A 19426-nucleotide genomic window follows, 5' to 3' on the forward strand; every position below is an offset into this window, starting at 1 on the left:
GCTGCCGACATATTCTTCGGTCTACGCTATCCGAGAAAGTCAAGAGCACAGCTAGCGACAATGGCAGACAATACGCGGATGGTGGGTCTCTTGGTCCTTGCAAATAATGAAATAGGTATTTTTCATGTACGGCTTGTTTTTCTCTAGTGTATATACACTACCGTCAGTCTTAATTAAGCTTGAGCTAGGCTTTTCTTGTTTACACGTTCGTTCCATATGAGAATCAGAATTTCCAGAACCTTCCACTACATGATATTATTACAATTTCGTTTGCAGTTATGCCTGGATGCCAGGTGTTTGGATATGGTATATATTTCTTACCAATTTATCTACGAGCTTCTGAGGTTGCTTTTTTTGCTAAATTATACTCCATTATTATTAATTCCGACTTTATGGGTTTTTCTAAGTACTTCACTAATTTTAAAATTTGGCTCAGGTGTTCGTTAGAGTTCGTTAGCGTTCGTTAGACACTTTATCCTCCTTGAATTGCATCAGCTATGCCATTGTCCCCAACCTCAGTTTACTCAACTGTACTTGGCTTAGTTACTTAATCCACTGCAATTGCTATCTTAGGTTTTACTAATAGTACGAAGCCAGGCTGCCTATTTACTTGGCTATTGTATTCACAGCTATTATTCTCCTTGGGAGAATTCGAATTCTTACAAACAGATTATCAATCCTGGTACTAGACTTACATTTAAATGCTCAACTCTGCGATGCCGTGTCTAATTGTGACTTAGTATTATATCAACAACTATTCCGGTTCGTCGGACATCCCGAAGTTCACAATATTATTTTACTTGCTTCTGGCTTTGCTTTCCGAGTATTATCGACTACAGCAGGTAAATTGGGCCTAGCAGGGCTTTTCTATGACTCTCACTATGGGTTTTGTTTATATATTAGGATCATTAGCACGGGCGCATCATATGATGACATTTGGTCTAGAAACATATACCAGAGCATACTTCTCAGTAATTACCACGATGGCTGCATTTCCAACAGGTACCGAAAATTTTCAGTAATTAGGTACTTTTATGGCTCATTCAGGACAGTATCATTTAATGTTTGGTATGATTTAAGTTTCATTTCTACACCTTCAGATGTTGCTATACATGATACATACTACGTAATTGTCCGTTGGTGCGGTTATTGGAATATTTTGTGGATTATTCTATTCCAGGAGCTTATGTTCGGTTGTACAGCCAATGTCTCTAGTCAAAATGAATCAGATTCTCCATACCTAAGAGTACGGTCTATCGTATTCTTACTCAGTACTTTATTAACATTCGTACATATTCACTTATCCGAATTTTGTGTTATGCCATGCAGAATAAGTGATTATCTTGCCTATGTAACGCATCTGAACACAGTATGTTCTTTCGGCTCAACTAATGCTGTCCTTATTTTATATTCTCTACTTATACTGTGAAATCCATGCAAAGATAGAGCAGAAGATATTTAAAACATGCTAGGCTATCAGCTAAAAGGTATGCATAGGTCGTAGAAATTCAGGAGCGCTGATTCATGAATTCTAGTGACACCCTGACACCTCCATGCCCGCTCATCACACCCTCGTACTTGAAGGAGGTTCAACAGGAAACGAGAGTCCACCGTGATGTGCGATTCGCGAGTTGGGTTAAGAACGTTTTGACGCAGTTTGTTCCATATCTTACATTATAAAGATTAATTGGTTGTAGAACTTCACTACGAAGCATCACGTGGAGCTTCACGTTCGTCTTCTCTACGAAGATCAAATCTTCCTTGAGCAACTCGTTAGGCAAATAACAAATCGAACCAAAGCGCTATTGTTTTTTGATGAGAAATTAATGTCTTTGATTTCAATGGTCTGCTCCTAAGGAAAAATTTGGTTTCCCTGAAGTTTCTCGTGACAGACCATTACGAGATTTGGGCAAATCTTCAATAGAGAAGATGCGTCGAAAAAGCGCAGCCAATGCGATTTCGAAACAAAGTAGTTGGTGGTAAACCAGCGACTGAACGAAAAATACGTCTTGTCTCAGATAAAGTTTCTGAAATGATTCTTGTTTTGGTTGCCGGTCAGTAGTCATAAACTATATCTGCTCATCAGAGTTGACAGTGTCTGAAGTTTGAATTCAACAAACGTTTTCCGCTTCTTAGCTACACTACGCGATGCAAACTATTCGAACAATTTTAATTTTTTATAAGGGGGGGCGCTGGTTCATAGTTATCCGATCCACTGCATACTGGCATTTTGTAGAAGCTGCTTGGTTAGTAATTCACTTTTCTGTGTAAGTATGGGATCTCGTAAACTTGGGAACTCACTTAAACTATGTAGAAACAAAATGTAGCTTTCTTTTCCATAAAAGTCATTCAAATTGACTATGCTTACTTGAGTAACGGAAGATGATGATAAGAGACGTTAAGTTCTGGCCATGCGAAAGCACTGATGTAATGGACAGCACGGTACTGCAAAAGTTGTAACGAATATTGGTAAAACGTGGAAATGTTAGTATGGGGAAAAAATTGAAATAGATATTCTTGAAAGAGATAACTCAACATGATGGAAAATCTAGGGTAAGTAGCGGCTGTCTACTGACGGTCCAAAGGAAAAAAGATTTTGTCTGGTAAAGCCCGTCCTGCACGGGTCTTATAGCGACTTTCCTAACGTCTCTAAAGCAGTGCATTTTAAAATAGAAAAATCCTTGACTATGGGGAACCCTATGGCCCGACGGTAAGGCCCTGAGCAGCAGTACTTCCCACTAGCTGTTTATATTAATTGTCGACAATTCTTTGCCTGGAGACTCTGATGGTCAGTAAAGTGTTATGTAGGGGGAATGTTGGAGGTGAGGGGCAAACAAAGTTTCCTTAAAACGCAAACGCTAAGCCTTACCCAAAAGATTGTATTTTGACAACACCTCCTTGGCACTGCATGCCTGATGTCATAAAATCCATGCATGAGATCGCCTATCTGGACAAAGAGAAGCTATAACTACAGTAAAGAATTTGACGGCAGTAGAAAATGAATTCTACTACTAAATCAACATATGCATGCTTGGAAGCTACCTTTTGAAAGTTAGGTTTTTCATAATCTAGTCAGGGATATTTTAATCTCGTGACGAACAGTGTGCGGAAGGCAAGCATAGATACGCATACACTTTTGGGCGTTTGGAGCATCCTCGTATAGGCAGTTTCTTTTCGAAACAACAGCCTATGGTTGTACTACCAAATCATCCATCTAAAACTGCGGAAACCGGCATTTTGTTTACTGTGATGAGTTTTTTAGAAAACCAGTAAATCTAGCCAACATGTCCATTTACCTGGGCAGATTGTTACCTTGAAAGTCACAAGAGAGGCATAGTCCCATCTGCAACGGTCACGTTATCGAAGAGCCGAATGTTGTACATACATATCATGCGTGAAAAGCGTTAGTTATCAACAGAAACAGACGCCAAGCGAACGCGACTTGTTTATAGTTGTTATATCTGAAGCGAGATCTTGCAGCAACCATACTATGAACTTGCATTGGAACTTCGCTTTCTTCTCAGAAATTTCTTTTGTTGCCCAAAGCGCAGAAGTATTACTACTGGCACTTGGATATACTAGTGAAACACCACATGGCTTTGCTCTCCGTCATGTTCCCACAAGTACGTCAGCTTGAGGCCAACCCGCTGCAGATTTACGTCTGGCGTCATCAATTACCTCAGAGGGTGTTCCTATTGTGCGATTTCTACAGGATTTAAAGGGATATGCATTATGGTCAAGGGAAGCATTTGTACACTCAAGCTCGGTGCGGCGCACTAGTCTCAGAGTCAGAGCACTTGTCACCTGAGAGACTGCTCTCCAGGCCATCAATAACTTGCCATGTCCTGCTAGTAAACAAATCCTGCTAACGTATCTGTAGTGTTGAACGCTATGAAAATCCTTAAGACAAGTTTGCATTTTTTACCAAAGCTTTTCTCACCATGCCGCAGGGGACATGCATCCTCGTGCGCTTGTGAACCGGGTGGCAACGAGCAGTCTCGCACAGCACCCTGGACGAAAAAATGGCACCGCCAACATTGAAATTTTAATGTTATTGACAGCCATTTAACCAAAAACAAATAACACCCATGCTGACCCCATTAAGACACCTCTTACTGCAGTGCGGCGGCATGTATGAGGGCCTGGCGCATGCAGGCGTGGCTGACTGGAAATGGCTGAAAGACTGGAAATGGCTTAAATGGTGAGCAAGTTTCTGTACGAAGATAAGCAGAGGGAATGAGTTAAAAGTAGAGTTTACATAAGGCATGCACACTGCGGTTTCCGCGGTTGTGAAATTTTCACGGACAGTGGTCCACGTGAAACCGCCGAAGGAGTTTTTCCCCGTATTCGCATGGCCAGTCCGCGCACGTTTCCGCCTTCGATCTTCAAGATTCCGGCAAATTCCCCTTCGCTTTTGCCTCTTGACGGCTTTTGTGCTATTGTTGCAACACTTTCTGTGTGCTGGCAGGGGTGCTCTCTCACTGTGACATACGAGCAGTCAAATGTGATTCATCGGACATGAAACAATTAGCTTGGGCAAAAACTGGACTTTTAGTTATCTCCAATGCATTGAGGGAAGTCAATATAGCGTGCAAAGCAAGGAGACACTGCCATTTCCCACATAGTCGGCCTGCGGAATCTCCAGGGAGGGGCTTTTCAGCTGAAGTCGAGCTCAAGGCCAGTTGTGGCACCGAACAGTTGTACCATGTGTGCCGCAAGTTTAGAAACAAGATGTCTTAGAATATGCGACGCTGTATCGAGCGCTTTCTACAACGTTCTTGCACACTCCGTACGACGGCTGTGTGAAGACGTACAGGGAGCGGCGTGCATGTACGGATACATCGTTCCAGATTGCGCAGCTGCGCCAGATGGGAAAAGAAGGGGGGGAAATAGTCTTCCGAGTATCGAGCGATCAAATGAAGCACCAGAACCTATTCGGATCATTAGTGAAACACCACCAAACAGAATACTGAACTCCACGAAGCATTTACTTGCGACAGGACTGCGGCTGTCTAGGTCTTCCTTTATAGTGGGGGCTTATTACACGACCATTGCGTCAGCGTCCGCTGTTGGGGTAACTATTCTGTTTCCTGGGGGCCGCAGTGCGCTTCTACTTCTCGCTGCGTTAGCGATTCTAGCGTTTTGCGTAACAGCGATTTGCTTCATTGCGTTGGTGAAGCTCGATCTCTTAGTGCACCGCTCTTCGAAGACAATCCACCGGCTGCTTGATGACATGCATCTTCAACACAGACTTGCGGGAGAGACAGCGAGGTATGAATTTCGCTCATCGTGCTGCTTGGCGGATTTACATGTTTTGGTGGGCACATAGCAACTTGTCACTGTATAGTACTAATCAGCGAGCTGTAATATCGCATGTGGCTCGACGCGTTGGCATTCTTCATAGGGAGTCCCAGAATGCCTGCAGTTGTTCTGTTCAGATGGGTTCGGGAACTTGAAGTTACCTTCAACGTTTTTAGGGGTTCTCTCGCCATGCCAAAGCAGACGGCAGCCAGCGTCTCCGTGTCTGTGTCGCCGACTACAAGTGGCCAAGATCAAACAGGGAAAGGCTCAGCAGAAGAGCCTCCTGAAAAGATGACTACCCTGTCAAATAGAGGAGATTTACCTTTCATACGTAAAGCTCCTCCACACAATGATGGCACGCAGTTGCAGTGCAGTGGAGCGCCTGAGAGCTTGGTAGAAGCACCTGCTGGGCAGCTGAGGATGCGCCTTCACCAGGTGCTTGATTGGCAGCAGCGCGCTTTCTGCTACTTGTACGAAGATATCGTCAGGCCAAATCAGGGCTGTCAGGCTTCTTGGCAAGACCACATTTCCCGGGGGCCTTGGGGGTGTGCGAAGGAAACGAATTTTTATGCCCACAGCTTTGATGGAAGCCTGAGGGCTTTAAAAGAAATGACGGCCAAAAGCTGGCAGTCACATTCGAGACTGTGCCTTGGACTCCAAGTTGCATTGAGGCACTTGCTTTTCTCTCTGAAACTTCGACTATGCCGGACTAACCCAGCAACAATGTGCAAAACCCGCAGCCCTGATAAACCCATTATTGCTGCCGTATCAAGTGGGAAGCGAATGCGACATGCAAGCCGCGCCCTTCGGCAGACATTATTGGGACAGCAGCATCACAGTAATGCTGGAACTTGCACGCTGTCGCTTGCTGATGAGATAGAAAATGCGAAACTAGGGAGAGATGGTGACGCCGAGGAGCAGCCATCAGGGAGCGCCGGCGGTAGGCTTCGCGAAAGCCGCGAAGCTTCACCGATTGCTGTTGTTCACGAGAAAAGGCAGATAAATGAGCAGAGAGTTCCTGCATGCACAGCTGCGGATACAAAAACGGGCGAGCTCCTGTTGTCAGAAGGAGCCTGGAGTTGGGAACTCTTCAGAGTTGCAGCACTGCGGGTCGCCGGTGGATGCGACCTGGTGATGACAGTGGCGAATGGAATACGAACGTCCTGGTGGCTTTTGCAACGGCTTGATCGGCTGGGAAATGCTCTATCTGCTGCTGAACGGGTCTGTTCAGTGGCAGCAAACGCGCTGAGGACAAGTTTGGAGGAAGACTGGGCATGTTGTCCAATTCTACTGCCACATCCCCGCTGGGACACGGCAATGCGCATGCCTGGGCAAGACAAAAACACGAGCGCTGGTGCCGACGCAAACATTCCTAAACTGATGCACATGTCGGTTTCCCCTCCAGCTGTCGCGTACCAGCCAATGAAGTCTCTGTGCATAGCTGCGTCATACGAGCATCGATCTGCACTCGCTTCGATGAGCCGTAACATTGCCGCATGCCTCGCTATTCTTCGCCTTTCTGCAGCTGCGTGCTACGTTCGCTGCAACCACTTGGGCTTCAGGTCGCATGCAAAGACAGAGCATAAGAGCGAAGACGAGAAGTGCACATCGACAATGACTGAAGAGGGAAGGGAGGAAGTAAGCGCCAACTTGTCTGCAGTTGTGCACCTGACTCTTCGACATCTCCGCGTCGCTTTTGAAGAGGGGAAGAAGCTGGAGCAATCGATGCGGCGAAAAAGGGGAAACTCTGAGGTAGTGAAAACCGGCGGCCCCGCATTCGTCCCAAGTAATGCTCGTACCACATCACCAGTAGCTGACAAGACACATGAGGAGATAAGTACAGCGCCAAGGCCAAAAGATCCTGCGCCTGCGCAGTGCCTTGAAGTGTTCACAGCTGTGGGACAGGATTCTACGAACAATCAGCGCAAGTTTGAAGAGGAAGATATTCTACTGGCAGCTTTTGCAGAAGACGATCCCGCCGTGCGTGAGCGCAGTCGAATAACTTTGGAGGAGCTCGAGACAAAGCTAAAACACAGAAAGAAGGAACGCGGAGGCGCACCACAAGTGTTGAAGGAACTTTCACTTATTGATGTTGATAACGCAGGCGACCACAACTGCGAAAATAACGAAGAGAGGAAAATCAAGCGCATTGTGAAACAGTACAGCACGGAAGGAGGCGACACATCTCTGGAACAGCCCCTCACGGAATGCCCAAAGGGCATTTCACAAGGAGATGATGCGCGTGACAAGGAGAAGAAGGTATCAAGTGCTGAGGACGGTACGAGGCTGAGTGCGGTCAAACAGGAAGTAGGGAGCGTATCAATGCGTGCAAACAGCGCCGTTCCGAAGACTTTTAGCCAGTCAAAGGAGCATGGCTTTTTCCGGAACGTGAGCTGGCTGGATGATGAACACCTAATGCATAGATGTCGCGGGAAAAAACATGAAAGCGTTCCACTTCCTCCAGAAGCTGCGGCAGCTGATTCCGTCATTTCACAACTCCAGAGTGCTCTCAAGATGCAAACTATTGGCTCCCGAGGAGCAAGGGACTTGCTGCGCTTTGCCGAGTCGTCATTAGAGACCCGTGATCGACATCAAGAGGCAGGCAGCAAGGTTAGCTTAGATGCCGAATGCCCCACGACTTTCGGTGATGACATCGCTGATGACGAATGGGATGCATGCGATGTTGTTAAGGGGACTAATTATGCTGCAGAAGCTCCGATGTGGGTGGCAGCTTGTTCAGAGTCGCCGGACAGTGCAGCAGGTTCTGTTAAGGAGAAGGAGAACAGTGTGGATTGGCAAGTACATACACTTGCAGAGGGATAAGAAGCCAAGAAGTGGGACATCGGCAGGATAGTATGGAGGAAGGTTTAAAAGATTTTTTTGTCCGCAGCACGTATCTCGCCATTGCTCCAGAGATGGTCTTTGTGGTTGTCACACGTATAACGTCGTGGTTTTGGAGCTTTAAGAGCTAATAAGCAGCGTAACACAGCAGGACGCGCTGCCTCGGGCATGCTTTCCACCACACAGTGGTAACAATACCGCAAAAGTCTCTCTGTGATGAGACAGCATGAAGCCGGTATTCAGACTTATTTAAAAGCATTCGTAGCGCTACAAATGCTTCAGCTGCAGTCTAAGTGTTACGTTGTGAGCAATTTCCCGTTTGGGCACTACTCGACCTGCGGTAGTCTGTAGAGACGCTACAGTGACACCAACATGCATAGAGTGCTACCCCGCTCGGACATAACTGGGACGTGCTTGCAGAACCTTGTACACCTTTACGGAGCGCCAGTCAGGGAATGCAAGGAAGAGCCTTCAGTCGCCATCTCATCGTGCGTCGTAGATAATAATACACTTGCAGTTTACAAAGGTAGAGTTAAAAAAAATTAAGTCCCTGGACCTGGCTTGTGAGCACGGTGCGATTAGGTGCGGGCTCTTCTGCATGCAACTAGTGCGACATTGTCGCAATGTACGGCAACTCAACAGCAGTAATGTGTACATAATCCAACATTTCAATTGCTCAGGGCGCAAATTACGTGATACAAATTTGCTGTTGTTGCCGCGCAGTGTGCCGTACTAGTGTCAGGGCGAATGTGCTCTTCAGCAAAGGGGGCCTACAGAGAAGTAGCTTGGACAACTTCCTCGGAAAAGATGTTCACCTGAGCCTGCTGCAAGTCTAACCGCGCACTATGGCTTTCTGCAAGATCCACAGGCACAATATTACGGCAACATTCGCTATGAGGCGTGTGCTTGTATTCATCATAGCATAGTAGACTAGCGGTCGTGGCGGGGTTGAATTTTTCAGTTACCAAGGCAAGTTTGGATTTGGGATACTGCAGTAACTTCATCAATCGCTTCCTTGTCGATTCTTTTCCCAGCTTCAGACAGTATGTGGTTCTGTTCCTCTTGTGATGAGTGCCATGAGCAATTCAGCATGTCCATGTTGTCGTTCCATTGATTTACCTCCCTTGATGATTCGCCTTCTTTCTGCCAGCGGAGGAACACTTTGTAGAGAGTTTTAGCGTCTTTTCCTCGGATTGCCAGAATCTGTTTGAGAAATGTGAACAGCCGTGCTGTGACTTCTTCTGGAGGGCTTTTCACGTTTTTTAGTGCAAGCTTCAAAAACCTTACGGCCTGGCCTGCAAATCGAAAGTATATTCTCACTTGGAAGTTCTATGAATCGGTCACTTCATTCAGTCTGACCGGGCAACGTAGACTTCCTACCTCGAAGTTCCATGCATTGGTGTAGCTCGGCTATTAAACGATACTTAGTTCCTCGAGTGGTCAGATCTAGAGGTGCCTTTTCATGGCAAGCAGCAGCAAGCTCTCGTCCAGCTTCGGATATTGCGGAGAGCGTGTGCCCAGTGATGAGCCCATAGGCCAAGCTTGTCTCAACTTCATTGACGAGTCCCGACATTTTACCCTTTGCCCTGCTCAGTAAGGACCAATGCTTGTGCTTGATAACTTTGGTTCCTTTGCAGCTTTTCTTGATTTGGTCTGTTATCGGTCGTATTGGGTCCATGCCTGCAAAAAAAAACATAACCCAGCATTTTTGAATAAGGGGGAGACGCAGCCGAAGTTCGCCTCAACAGCGTCCACGTGAGGGACAAAAAGCACAGTAGCATCAATGTTGCTCGAACACAGCACCTCACTGTCTCACTAGGAGTCCAGAAGTCTAATAACAGCGCCTCATTTTATTTCATGCAAGGCTGATCCTCACATGCTAGCCTCACCATGGTTTAAAATCGTGTATGTCTGAAATTGCCTGGCTAGCCGGAATGTGCTATCGACTTTGGTAGGTCCCGAATCTATTTGGTGTTTGCTGCCATTCGTCCACATCATTAGCATCAGTTTTGCGAAGATATGGCCAACTTTGTGGTCTATTTTATGCTTGAAGGCCCTTGCATTTGTTTTACGCTTCCGCTTGAAGAGGCGTTTGACTCTTTTCTTGGCATTTTGGAGCTTTCCTGTAGGCACATAGCTGAATTCTCCCATGAACTTTTCAATAAACTTCGTTGCATTCGTTCTCATTTGCCGCACGACCTTCTCGTACAGCTTCCTGTTGAATACTTTGCCAGTAAAGACCGATATCGCGTCTTTCCACCCCTTGTTGGCATGCTCCTCAACTTCGACACGTAAGAATAAAGCTGAAGGGAAAACAAAGTAAGTGGTTTGGAAGCTCTTTACTCAGAGGATTGGCAGTGAGCTAGGGCAACAGGCTTTAGAAGGCTCCTGCAGCTCCTCTGCATTACAACTAATCAACTTCGTGCAGCTAGTTGCAAAAACGCACCTATACGAATAGCTAATGATGCGAACGGTCCGAACTGTGCGTGGAGTGCTTCTGTGTCCCCGTCGACGTGGCATGATAGTAGCCTAAAAAATGCAGAAAATTCTTTTGACCCTTTGGCCGCAGTGCGCAGCTTTTTGCTGCTTTTCAGATTGGCTCCCACGACGCTTGCGTGGTGGCGCAGGTCAGTCGCCACATTCAGCGCCAACAGTTGGAGATGCGGTAGACCAAACCCGGCCATTGTAGTGTCAACATGCAGGCCGTCCACAACATCCTTAGTCAAGGCATCTACTACACAAGAAAGCACTTCAAACTCCTCTTCTATACTTGCGATCGTAGCTTTCGCGTTGAAGAGGTGGGCGAGCCGCCAAATCTGGCCACCCACCAGGTCAAGATATGGAAGTATGTCGAAGGCAGAAAACATTGTAATACGGGCAACTGCGCGAAAAATATACATGACCAAAGCGATGCCAATCACATACCAAACCAAAAACTGGCGTCTTTTGTAATAGTGAGCAGCAACAACACTAGAGGGCTCCTCCATCCAAGGGTAAAGTGTCTTCTAGTAAAGTGTCTTCTTTTTTGTATTCTTACCGTCGCCAGCAATGATGCTATCCCTTCCTATAGATTTTCTTTTTGCATGCCTCCCGCCAGACGGGTAATCTCTTTTTAGAACGCCTTCCATACATCGCGAGTCACATTCACTCAAATATCCAGGCGCCAGCTGCCCTGAAGTATGCATGATGCAAACAGCAACTCATATATCAAAATAATAAGCAAGCTGTCAAGGTTGCAGCATAAGAGCAAGTGAAGCTGCGTAGTTGCAACGCCCATGAACCGCTGAGAAGCATGCCTTCTTCAACACTGCAGTCATTCGTAAGCGCTTCGCGGTCCTTCGTAATATCCGCAGAAAAAGCTGAGGGTCAGGAACATCGAAGATAGCACAGCAGACGCACGTAGTATGCCAAATGACAAAGTTGTTACCTGCAGAGTGCCAAAGTATACAAAAATGCAAGCATTGTCGAAGAATCAACTGGGAGGAATGTTCCGGGCTTTGCACGAACGGCGCTCACTCATCTGCGACCAGTCGTTCCTCATCCTCTTCCAGATATTCACGCACTGGGGAATTATGACGGAAGACGAATCGAACATTGCTGGAAAAACGAACGCTGCAGTAGATCTGCATTGATTCTCAAGCGCTGCATACAATACGTCTTGGCCCTGCATATTTACTGCTTCGAATTTCGCATTTTCAATTACTCGCCAGACAAGTTCGCTGCCAGTCCCATATAAGTTTCTGTGAGTCAGAGGCCTGCACCCCTCCAGAACTGTGTGCCCTCTAATGAGCTGTAGTACTTCAAATGCTGCAGGGAAAATACACGCATATACCCATAAGATTGGCAAAATATGCTTCTGTAGGGCTTCTGGTACAAAGCCGTACGGCAAGGATAGCTCACCGCGCACAGCAGCCTCTGAAGTGTAAATGCTGCCTGTCTCTGCCGGATCGGGCTTATATTTTCCTTTGCCTGGTTTCTGAAGGGGAGTGGCTTCAATGCTAGGCAGCTCTCTCATTGCGTCCACAAAAGACAAGACTGCAGCATCAACAGAACTGACCGGTCTCATTTTAGGGAGAAGAAAAAAACGAAACGTTTCATTGCTTTTCAGGGAACAGACATACAGTGAAAAGTTTCAGAGGCTTTCATTGCATTCTGCAGGTGTCGAGGGTCTCCTGTCTGCTGCGTTTTTTGAAATGCCTCTCTAACTGCTGCAATCTTGAAGATCTCCTCCATGTCCTGTAATATGCTAGGATCATCTTCATTCAAGTCCTTGATCTCATTCCGCAGTACCGAGTCAGCTATTGAAATATACTCTGAAGGATACGCATCACACGAATATGATTTCAAAACCCAGAAGCTGCAAGATTCCTCCTAAAGATATAATTGCACCGAATTGAAAGGGCCCTCACTTGATCCTATCGTGAGAATTAGACGGTCACGTGGAAAGTCTAAATACACTCCATCTTTCTCTACTGCGATCGCCGTTCCATGAACAGCGGCAACAGTATATTCTTCTTGTTGAAGGACAGTAGAGCCAACTCCAAGCACTTTCACGACATCACCAACGTCTAGTGGCGGGGGCACCCCTAAATTAGCATCATCACAGAAACCAAAACGTTTGTGATTCATGTCTCAAGCCCCGTAAAACATAATGGCTGTAAGAAAGATCGTAAGGGCAAGCGTTGTTATGTACCTGACCAAAACCGCTTCGAGATGCTGGGAGCCGAAGCTGCAGGCACAAACAAACTCACGCAAAAAGCCCTTCTACAACCAGTGTTTATTCTTCCGCTTTTAAAAATAGTGGAAATGCATGCAATTTGGCAAGAGCTTACGATTCTGGAGAAGAATACGTGCAACTTTATCCCACATCCAAAATGCTCCGAAGTGCAGATCCACCGAAGATTTTACGATTGACAATTCCGGAGGGTTGAGGGAAATTGCCTCTGGTGATCCAACAATTTGCTTCAAACAGGCTTTTTCCTCAAGATTTTCCTGTTGCTTGATGGTATGAAGGAGGGCAGTGAACTGGGCTTTACTGACGCTGAAGTCTGAGCATCCGTGACGCAAGGATATCTTAAACACTTCTTATGGTAGAAAAGGGAAGGAAAGTACTTACTTTTGCGAGCGTGGTAGACAGCTCACAGGAACGTACCCTGTTGAAAGTCCTTGAGTATGCTTTTACATTCTGAGGACACATCATCCAACACTGAACTAATGAAATGTGCGCCTACCCAATGTGCACGTCACTTCTAGCAGGGTCATTGCCTAGCACATCGTGAAATGTGCCCTCCGCAGCAAATTAGCCCATTTTTGCATGCCGCTTCGTACTTTCTGTGGGGTTCTGGGCCTGAAAGGCCTCTCCTTCTCTTCCTACTTCTTGAGTTAAGGGACTCGTGGTCTGCGAAGTTGACTGAACTTCATAAAGGGAAAGACCATTTTCAGCTGGCTTGATCCTCTCGGTGTGTTCTGGTAGTTGTCCAATTCTTTCCAGTATTACGGGAATCGACTGGTCAGACATCAACTTGCTTTGGCCTAAGCCAAAGCTCACGGCAAGTACTAGAAGGCTGAGGCACGCATGAATTTTGCGGCAGCCCAGAGAGGCCGGTCTCAATTGATTGTCTACTTCCATTTCACAACAGCAAAAAGCCAACGGTTGGCATGGACTGCAGGCACCACTGGTTCAGGCCTCCTTAAGCCTGTTCAGGATGGACCGAGTTTTGCATAGCGGCTCCCCACCATTCGTGTGCAATACATTGTAGTTCGGCAGTGTAAGAAATAACAATTTTTTAGATTCAATGGCTAGAATAGAAACGAACGCGCTCTTCTTTGCTGTTACCACCCAGTTAAGGGCAGCAAATGACCGCCTTGGGGACCGCGCTGCATCAAGGATCTCCACAATGAATAGAGTTTCATTGAACAGCATCAACAAGCTTGTGACTTACTGCAGAAAAGTGAAACCTAAAAACTTATTCAATGTTCATCTGAAGTTTCACTGGAAAACTAGATTTCGGGGCGCGCCTCAGAGCATTTCCTGTGCGGCCTTGCCACGATAGTACAGGCAATGTGCAACGTACGCCCTAGTTGAACGGCTCCTGCCAGGCAATATCTTCCCTATACTCAATTGCGTACGTATCATTTTTCGATGACAGAGCCATAAGAGGGAAGGGATATCGCAAAGAGCTGCGCCACAATACAGCTACCGAGCATGTTTATCTCCATTGTCTGCGTGGCAGGCAACAACCCTCGACGTAACTAAATCTACGCACCCGCTCTTTAAGTTGTATTTTAATTAGCGAAGTAACAAGGTTTGACCACTGGGACTCATGGAACGTCTCAGGAGGTGCTGGACACAAAGCTGAACAAACGTTGCTGCAGTCCAGCGTAGCACAGCAGGCACCAGCAAGTCTTCGCTCGCATCTAGCTGCTTAAGTTCAGAAATATACGCGACAACAATATAGATGCGGAGAGTAAAAACTATAAAATTTCATCTAATAAAGTGAAAAGAAGACACGCCAGAGATTGTTTTGCCTCAGTGCCATGACCTTGCGGCAGTTGCTTGCGTCTGCAAGTATATGCGGCCATTAAGCGCAAAATACAAACAAGGGCTCATAGGTTATTTTTCAAGGCTTTCGCATAGGTCAAGTTTAGGGTTTGTTTCGGTCCGCCAGTAGGATTCTTGAGAAAACCTAGATCCTGTGGGCGAAGCAAACTAATACGAAGTTTAGGAAAAGCGAGACCCCGTAGGCAAGCCGAACCAAAACCTATGTTCTACACGATGGATTGCTATATGGGTCTGTTACTAAGCTATAAATGGCTGTATAGTTGTTATCAAGTGCATTGAAGAGCACATGTACAGTTTAAAAAGCCCTTTCTGGTTTTTTTTGAAAGAATTACCACAGTACGCAGTGGGAGAGGCTTTTCAGTAGCGGCTTGCAGAAAGAGGGTGGGAATGTTTGATAAAACAAAGTGAAGAAGCGCCTCAGGTGCCCTGGCCCCCGCTAGAGCATCCCATCCGCTCCCCAGAGAAAACGAAATCAGAAACAATAGGGGAGCATTTCGAAAAAAAATTTAGCGACTAAGTTTGCTAAGATTGATGCGCAGTAGTCCAGAATGGGAGCAACAATCCTCCCAGTAGGTAAAATGATTTTTTGGCTCCGCAAAAGGCTTAAGAAAACCCACTAAAAGCGCATCGCAGCGAAGAGTTAGGGAACTCGAATGTGCCAGCATGAAGGGGTAGGTATTCTTTTCTACGGATGCTGCGTGCGCTTGCCCATGAAACCGCCGACAACCTACGAACCAGAGTGTTCGTCACCGTGACCAGCCTCCGGCAACAGGGCCAGGAGGTAGATGGCATCTCATTTGCGATGGTTAGTGCCGTCCCGCTGTTTACTGCCGTACTCGCGTCTACAACAGAGAGCACGATTTCTGAAGGGCTGAAAGGTGCACTGGAAAGTTTACTACGTAAGATTTTTCCATTGTGTTCACACACGTACACATACACACACACACACACACACACACGACACACGACGCAAGATCACTGTCGCGCAACGCTGCGTCCTCTGCACAAAGCTTTTTCTCGTCCTTACAAATCTGTCCACCACCGTTTTTGCCCCTTCCAGTCTGAGCACGTGATGATATTTTCAGTATGGAATAATTACAGTTTCGTCTCCGCTTGCAGGTGACTTAGAATTTTTTACGAGCTGGCTTCCGGAGTTGGATTGCCACGAGGCCCAGCAAGCAATCTTCCTAAGGAACGTTTTGCTTGCTGGGAAGCCCATCAAACAAAAGTCCCTGAGGAACTTTTGCTTGCTGGGATGCACCTGAGACAACCAGCGAGCACTCTCTGGTTGTCGGATCGGCCCCGCAGCAAGCACCCTGCTTGCTGGGGTGCCGTTCCGACACCCAGCAAGTACTCTGCTTGCTGGGGTGTCGGTTCGACACCTTCGACACCCGGCAAGCCCTGCTTGCTGGGGTGACGATACGGCACCCGGCAAGCACTCTGCTTTCTGGGGTGACGATCCGATCCGATACCCGGCAATCTGCTTGCTGGGTTGCCGAGTTGGGCTTTGCCACCTCGAGCCAAAAGGTTTAAAAGGGGGATGCGAGGGAGCTCCAGCCCCTACGGCACGCCCGAGTGCCGGGCCAACCGTCTTCACGCGTCTGTAAATAAGCCCATAGTGTTGCTACCGAGTGTGTGTGTGTGTGTGCTGTCTTGGTGTTCTATTAGTACATTAGTGTTTCATGCAACTCATGTGGCGGCAGGAGAGCGCCCTCCTCCTCTTGCTCGCCTCATGCCATTATCTGCCATGTGAAAACCCCAAATACGATGGCTCTGGCGGATACAGTCAGTGCTAATTTCGCGCTGGACGAACCAGGCTGTGCGTGCATTGAGTCCGAGGTCGTGTGTAAGCACTCTTTTGTTTTCCTGTGCAATACACCCAAGGGACCCGTATACTAATGCTTGTACCGACACTTTGTACCCACGCTTCTCGTAGAATGTCTTACGGCTTTGGTACTTTTCTTCTTTGTGGAGACGAGCTGCGCCAAACGAGTTCTTCTGGTAGTCCTCATACACAATAGCTACATCAGCTATCGTTATTCGCTTCCGCTTCTCGTCCCTTGGTCGTCCTCTTCCTCAGCCTAGGATTGATGACTGGGCAAGGGCTCTTGCCTTTGTTACCTTCATAAACAATTGATGTCTCTTATCACGCTTTGCTAAGAGTACGGCGTACACGGAGCGCCGAGCTCACCCTCATTTGCAGCAGCTGAGTTAATCGAAGCCCCGAAGTGTGCGGATCGCTCGCTGCCTTTAGTCTTCAGCGGCTTTCCAAAGCCTCAAAATCACATACTCACGGTGGATGTGCTGTCTCGACACAATGAGTACTCAACCCCGTCTGCTTTTAGTGACCTGTCTGAGGCTGCAACCACTCCGCACCTTTAGGTGTTCCTGTGAACTTTGCCTCGTATGCCAGCACTCTTCGTTCCACACCTGCTCCAGACGCGGCTTCCCCTGGCGCAACGTCCCAGTAACTAGCACTACACCCTGTTGCAAAGCCCACATCAACACATTCTACAGCAGCTAAGGTTCCCTGCAATTTACACCCATGGAATCGGCCTATGAAGGCTGCATGATCTCTCCCGAGCCTTACATTGCTGTATCTCGAGAGGCTTATTGACCTATGAGACATGTGCTCCGCAACCACCACAAGTGACAGCTCGCCATCGGGACCAAAAAAGACTTTCCTAGCCCTCAGCAAATGCTACTATTGGCAGGGCTTGCGTGCCTATGGTACACCCTGCTTGGCTTCGTGTGTTCACTGCCTTGCTTCTGAAACGCTTAGCCAGACGCGTGCAGGACGCTTTCAGTGGCTACTATTTTCCTTTCGCCTCTGGAATCACGTCACTTTAGATCTTTTAGCTAGTGTGTCTCTCATGTTATCCGGCAGTGACCAAGACTTGGTTCTCGTTGACTCTCTAAGCAGATAGCTGATTCCCTACGAAAAAAGACGTTGGAAGCTACCGACGCTGTTGAGCTCCTTGCTTCCTGCTTTACTCAGTAGCATGATTCGCGTAAATTGCACATTTTCGACGGAGACTTTTGTTATCAGGCTGACGTATGGCATAATCTCCGCAACCGGTCCAGTGCCAAGAAGGCCAAACTGTCGCCTGTCGAACCCAGAGTGGTGAACAAACCAAATGTGTCAACCTTATCATGAAATATGCTATGCGCTTGCACCTAGTCTGGCGAGCAGCGCTGACGATATTTCCTTACCTTTCTCGATATGGCATAAAATACATCGAGCCACTCCTCAACAGAACTCTCTGTATTTAAATTCACCGTTAGCCAGGTCCGCTGCCGGCCATTGCCTGCTCTTAGCCAACACTCGTGCATGCTTACTTTCCTAAAGTGTGCAGCACCTCCTCCGCGTGGTTGTTAACGTAGCTTTCATTAGCTGGTTTCCAGAGCCAGGTGAACCTGGCAACCCAACTGGCCATTATTAACTTGACTGGATCTTGGATCACGGGAATATGAGCAACGACGCCCACTAACCAGAAATACGAAGGGACATCTCTTCAGACTAGGCGACAGAGGAGCCTGCTCAACACTTCACCAGGTGCCTAGCCCTACTACGAGCATGGCAACGCTGAATGCGTGAGCGTCAGCAATCAGCTGCCAATGATTGAGTTGCTCTTTTTCACAGTTTGTTTCACACTACGCCTGTATACCTAACTTCTTCGCTTTCGTTGCCCCTCTTTCCCCCTCGCCTTCTGTACTACCTTTGTTGCAGTGCTGTTGACCGGTAAAATGACTGAGCTTTATGGCGTATCCAGCGGTCCGGAGTAGAGGCGGTTGCGTGAAGTGGAGAATAAGAGTGTGGTCGTAAAAATGCACACTCACTCGTCCATCCTCTGAGTGTTAGAGTGGGGGGTAACTGCGGCGGGGGCGCGCCATGTACGGGAGCAAGCCGCACGAACAGGAAGAGAAGACAACAAAGAACAAGGTAGTGAAGTAAAAGAACAGAACGCAGGAACAGTATTACTAGCAGTAGAAACGCATGCTCTGAATAAAAAGGAAAAGAAATAAGGAAAGCCAACATATGGCAAAGAAAAAGCAAAAGAAAACGGAGGACACAATAAGACAAGAAACGAAAAACAAGAAAATAAATAAAAGGGAACAAATACCTAAACGGTAACTGAATGAGTGAATAAAAAAAGTTAAGCACAAGCGGAGGAACGGTAATCATAGACTCGTTAGAGCGTGGAGCCAGTTGTTGTCAACAACTCAGGGGACTGATTTCGCCGAATGAAGAAGGTTACGTTACGCTAAAGAAGCAAAAATGCAGAAGCGAAGTCAAACCGATCAAAAAAGGCAGATATGAGAAACAATCATACGAGTGCGAAGGAAGGTGGGAGGCTCACGGTGGAATGAATAGTGCTTAATATAGTGCAAAGTTGTAATGAGAAGCCGAATATTTAGGCAGTTCACGGAAAACCGAATGACACAGGGAATCACGGGGAGCAGAGATAGGAAGAGAGGAACCTATGTCCTAGGCAGTGGAGCCAACGGTCTCACCTGTTTTCCAGCATACTCGCCTCAATTGCTATTTGAGGTAAGTTTGTTTGTGAAGTGCTCGCGTGATTTTTGCTTCCTCGATATGTGCTCCCCGGAGCTCCAGTAAACGGAGCCCATAGAGTCTATTTCCGTCTTTCTATTGCAGTAATTCATGCACGTTTGAGAAGGAACTGGGTGGCGAAGGCCACCTGATGAATTTAAAGGCGC

The 19426-nt window shown here is 47.1% G+C and overlaps 3 protein-coding genes across 3 annotated transcripts; 1 reads left to right on the plus strand and 2 right to left on the minus strand.

The window, feature by feature from the left end:
* Nucleotides 1-4705: 4705 nt before the first annotated feature.
* ENH_00020820 (hypothetical protein, conserved) lies at nt 4706-8124 on the plus strand (the record flags this gene model as incomplete). The annotated part of the gene is made up of 2 exons (XM_013579452.1): nt 4706-5271; nt 5439-8124. 2 exons carry the CDS (start codon nt 4706-4708, stop codon nt 8122-8124), a joined length of 3252 nt encoding a protein of 1083 aa, XP_013434906.1.
* A 788-nt stretch (nt 8125-8912) lies between these two features.
* Nucleotides 8913-11270, minus strand: ENH_00020830 (hypothetical protein, conserved; the record flags this gene model as incomplete). The annotated part of the gene is made up of 6 exons (XM_013579453.1): nt 8913-8995; nt 9108-9437; nt 9523-9822; nt 10032-10445; nt 10589-11023; nt 11180-11270. 6 exons carry the CDS (start codon nt 11268-11270, stop codon nt 8913-8915), a joined length of 1653 nt encoding a protein of 550 aa, XP_013434907.1.
* A 384-nt stretch (nt 11271-11654) lies between these two features.
* On the minus strand, nt 11655-13771 carry ENH_00020840 (hypothetical protein, conserved; the record flags this gene model as incomplete). The annotated part of the gene is made up of 6 exons (XM_013579454.1): nt 11655-11776; nt 12043-12177; nt 12264-12455; nt 12552-12728; nt 12975-13190; nt 13471-13771. 6 exons carry the CDS (start codon nt 13769-13771, stop codon nt 11655-11657), a joined length of 1143 nt encoding a protein of 380 aa, XP_013434908.1.
* Between the last annotated feature and the right edge of the window lie 5655 nt (nt 13772-19426).

The sequence above is a fragment of the Eimeria necatrix genome, genomic scaffold, assembly GCF_000499385.1.
Source record: "Eimeria necatrix Houghton genomic scaffold, Enh_scaff170, whole genome shotgun sequence".
NCBI classification, from domain to species: Eukaryota; Apicomplexa; class Conoidasida; order Eucoccidiorida; family Eimeriidae; genus Eimeria; species Eimeria necatrix.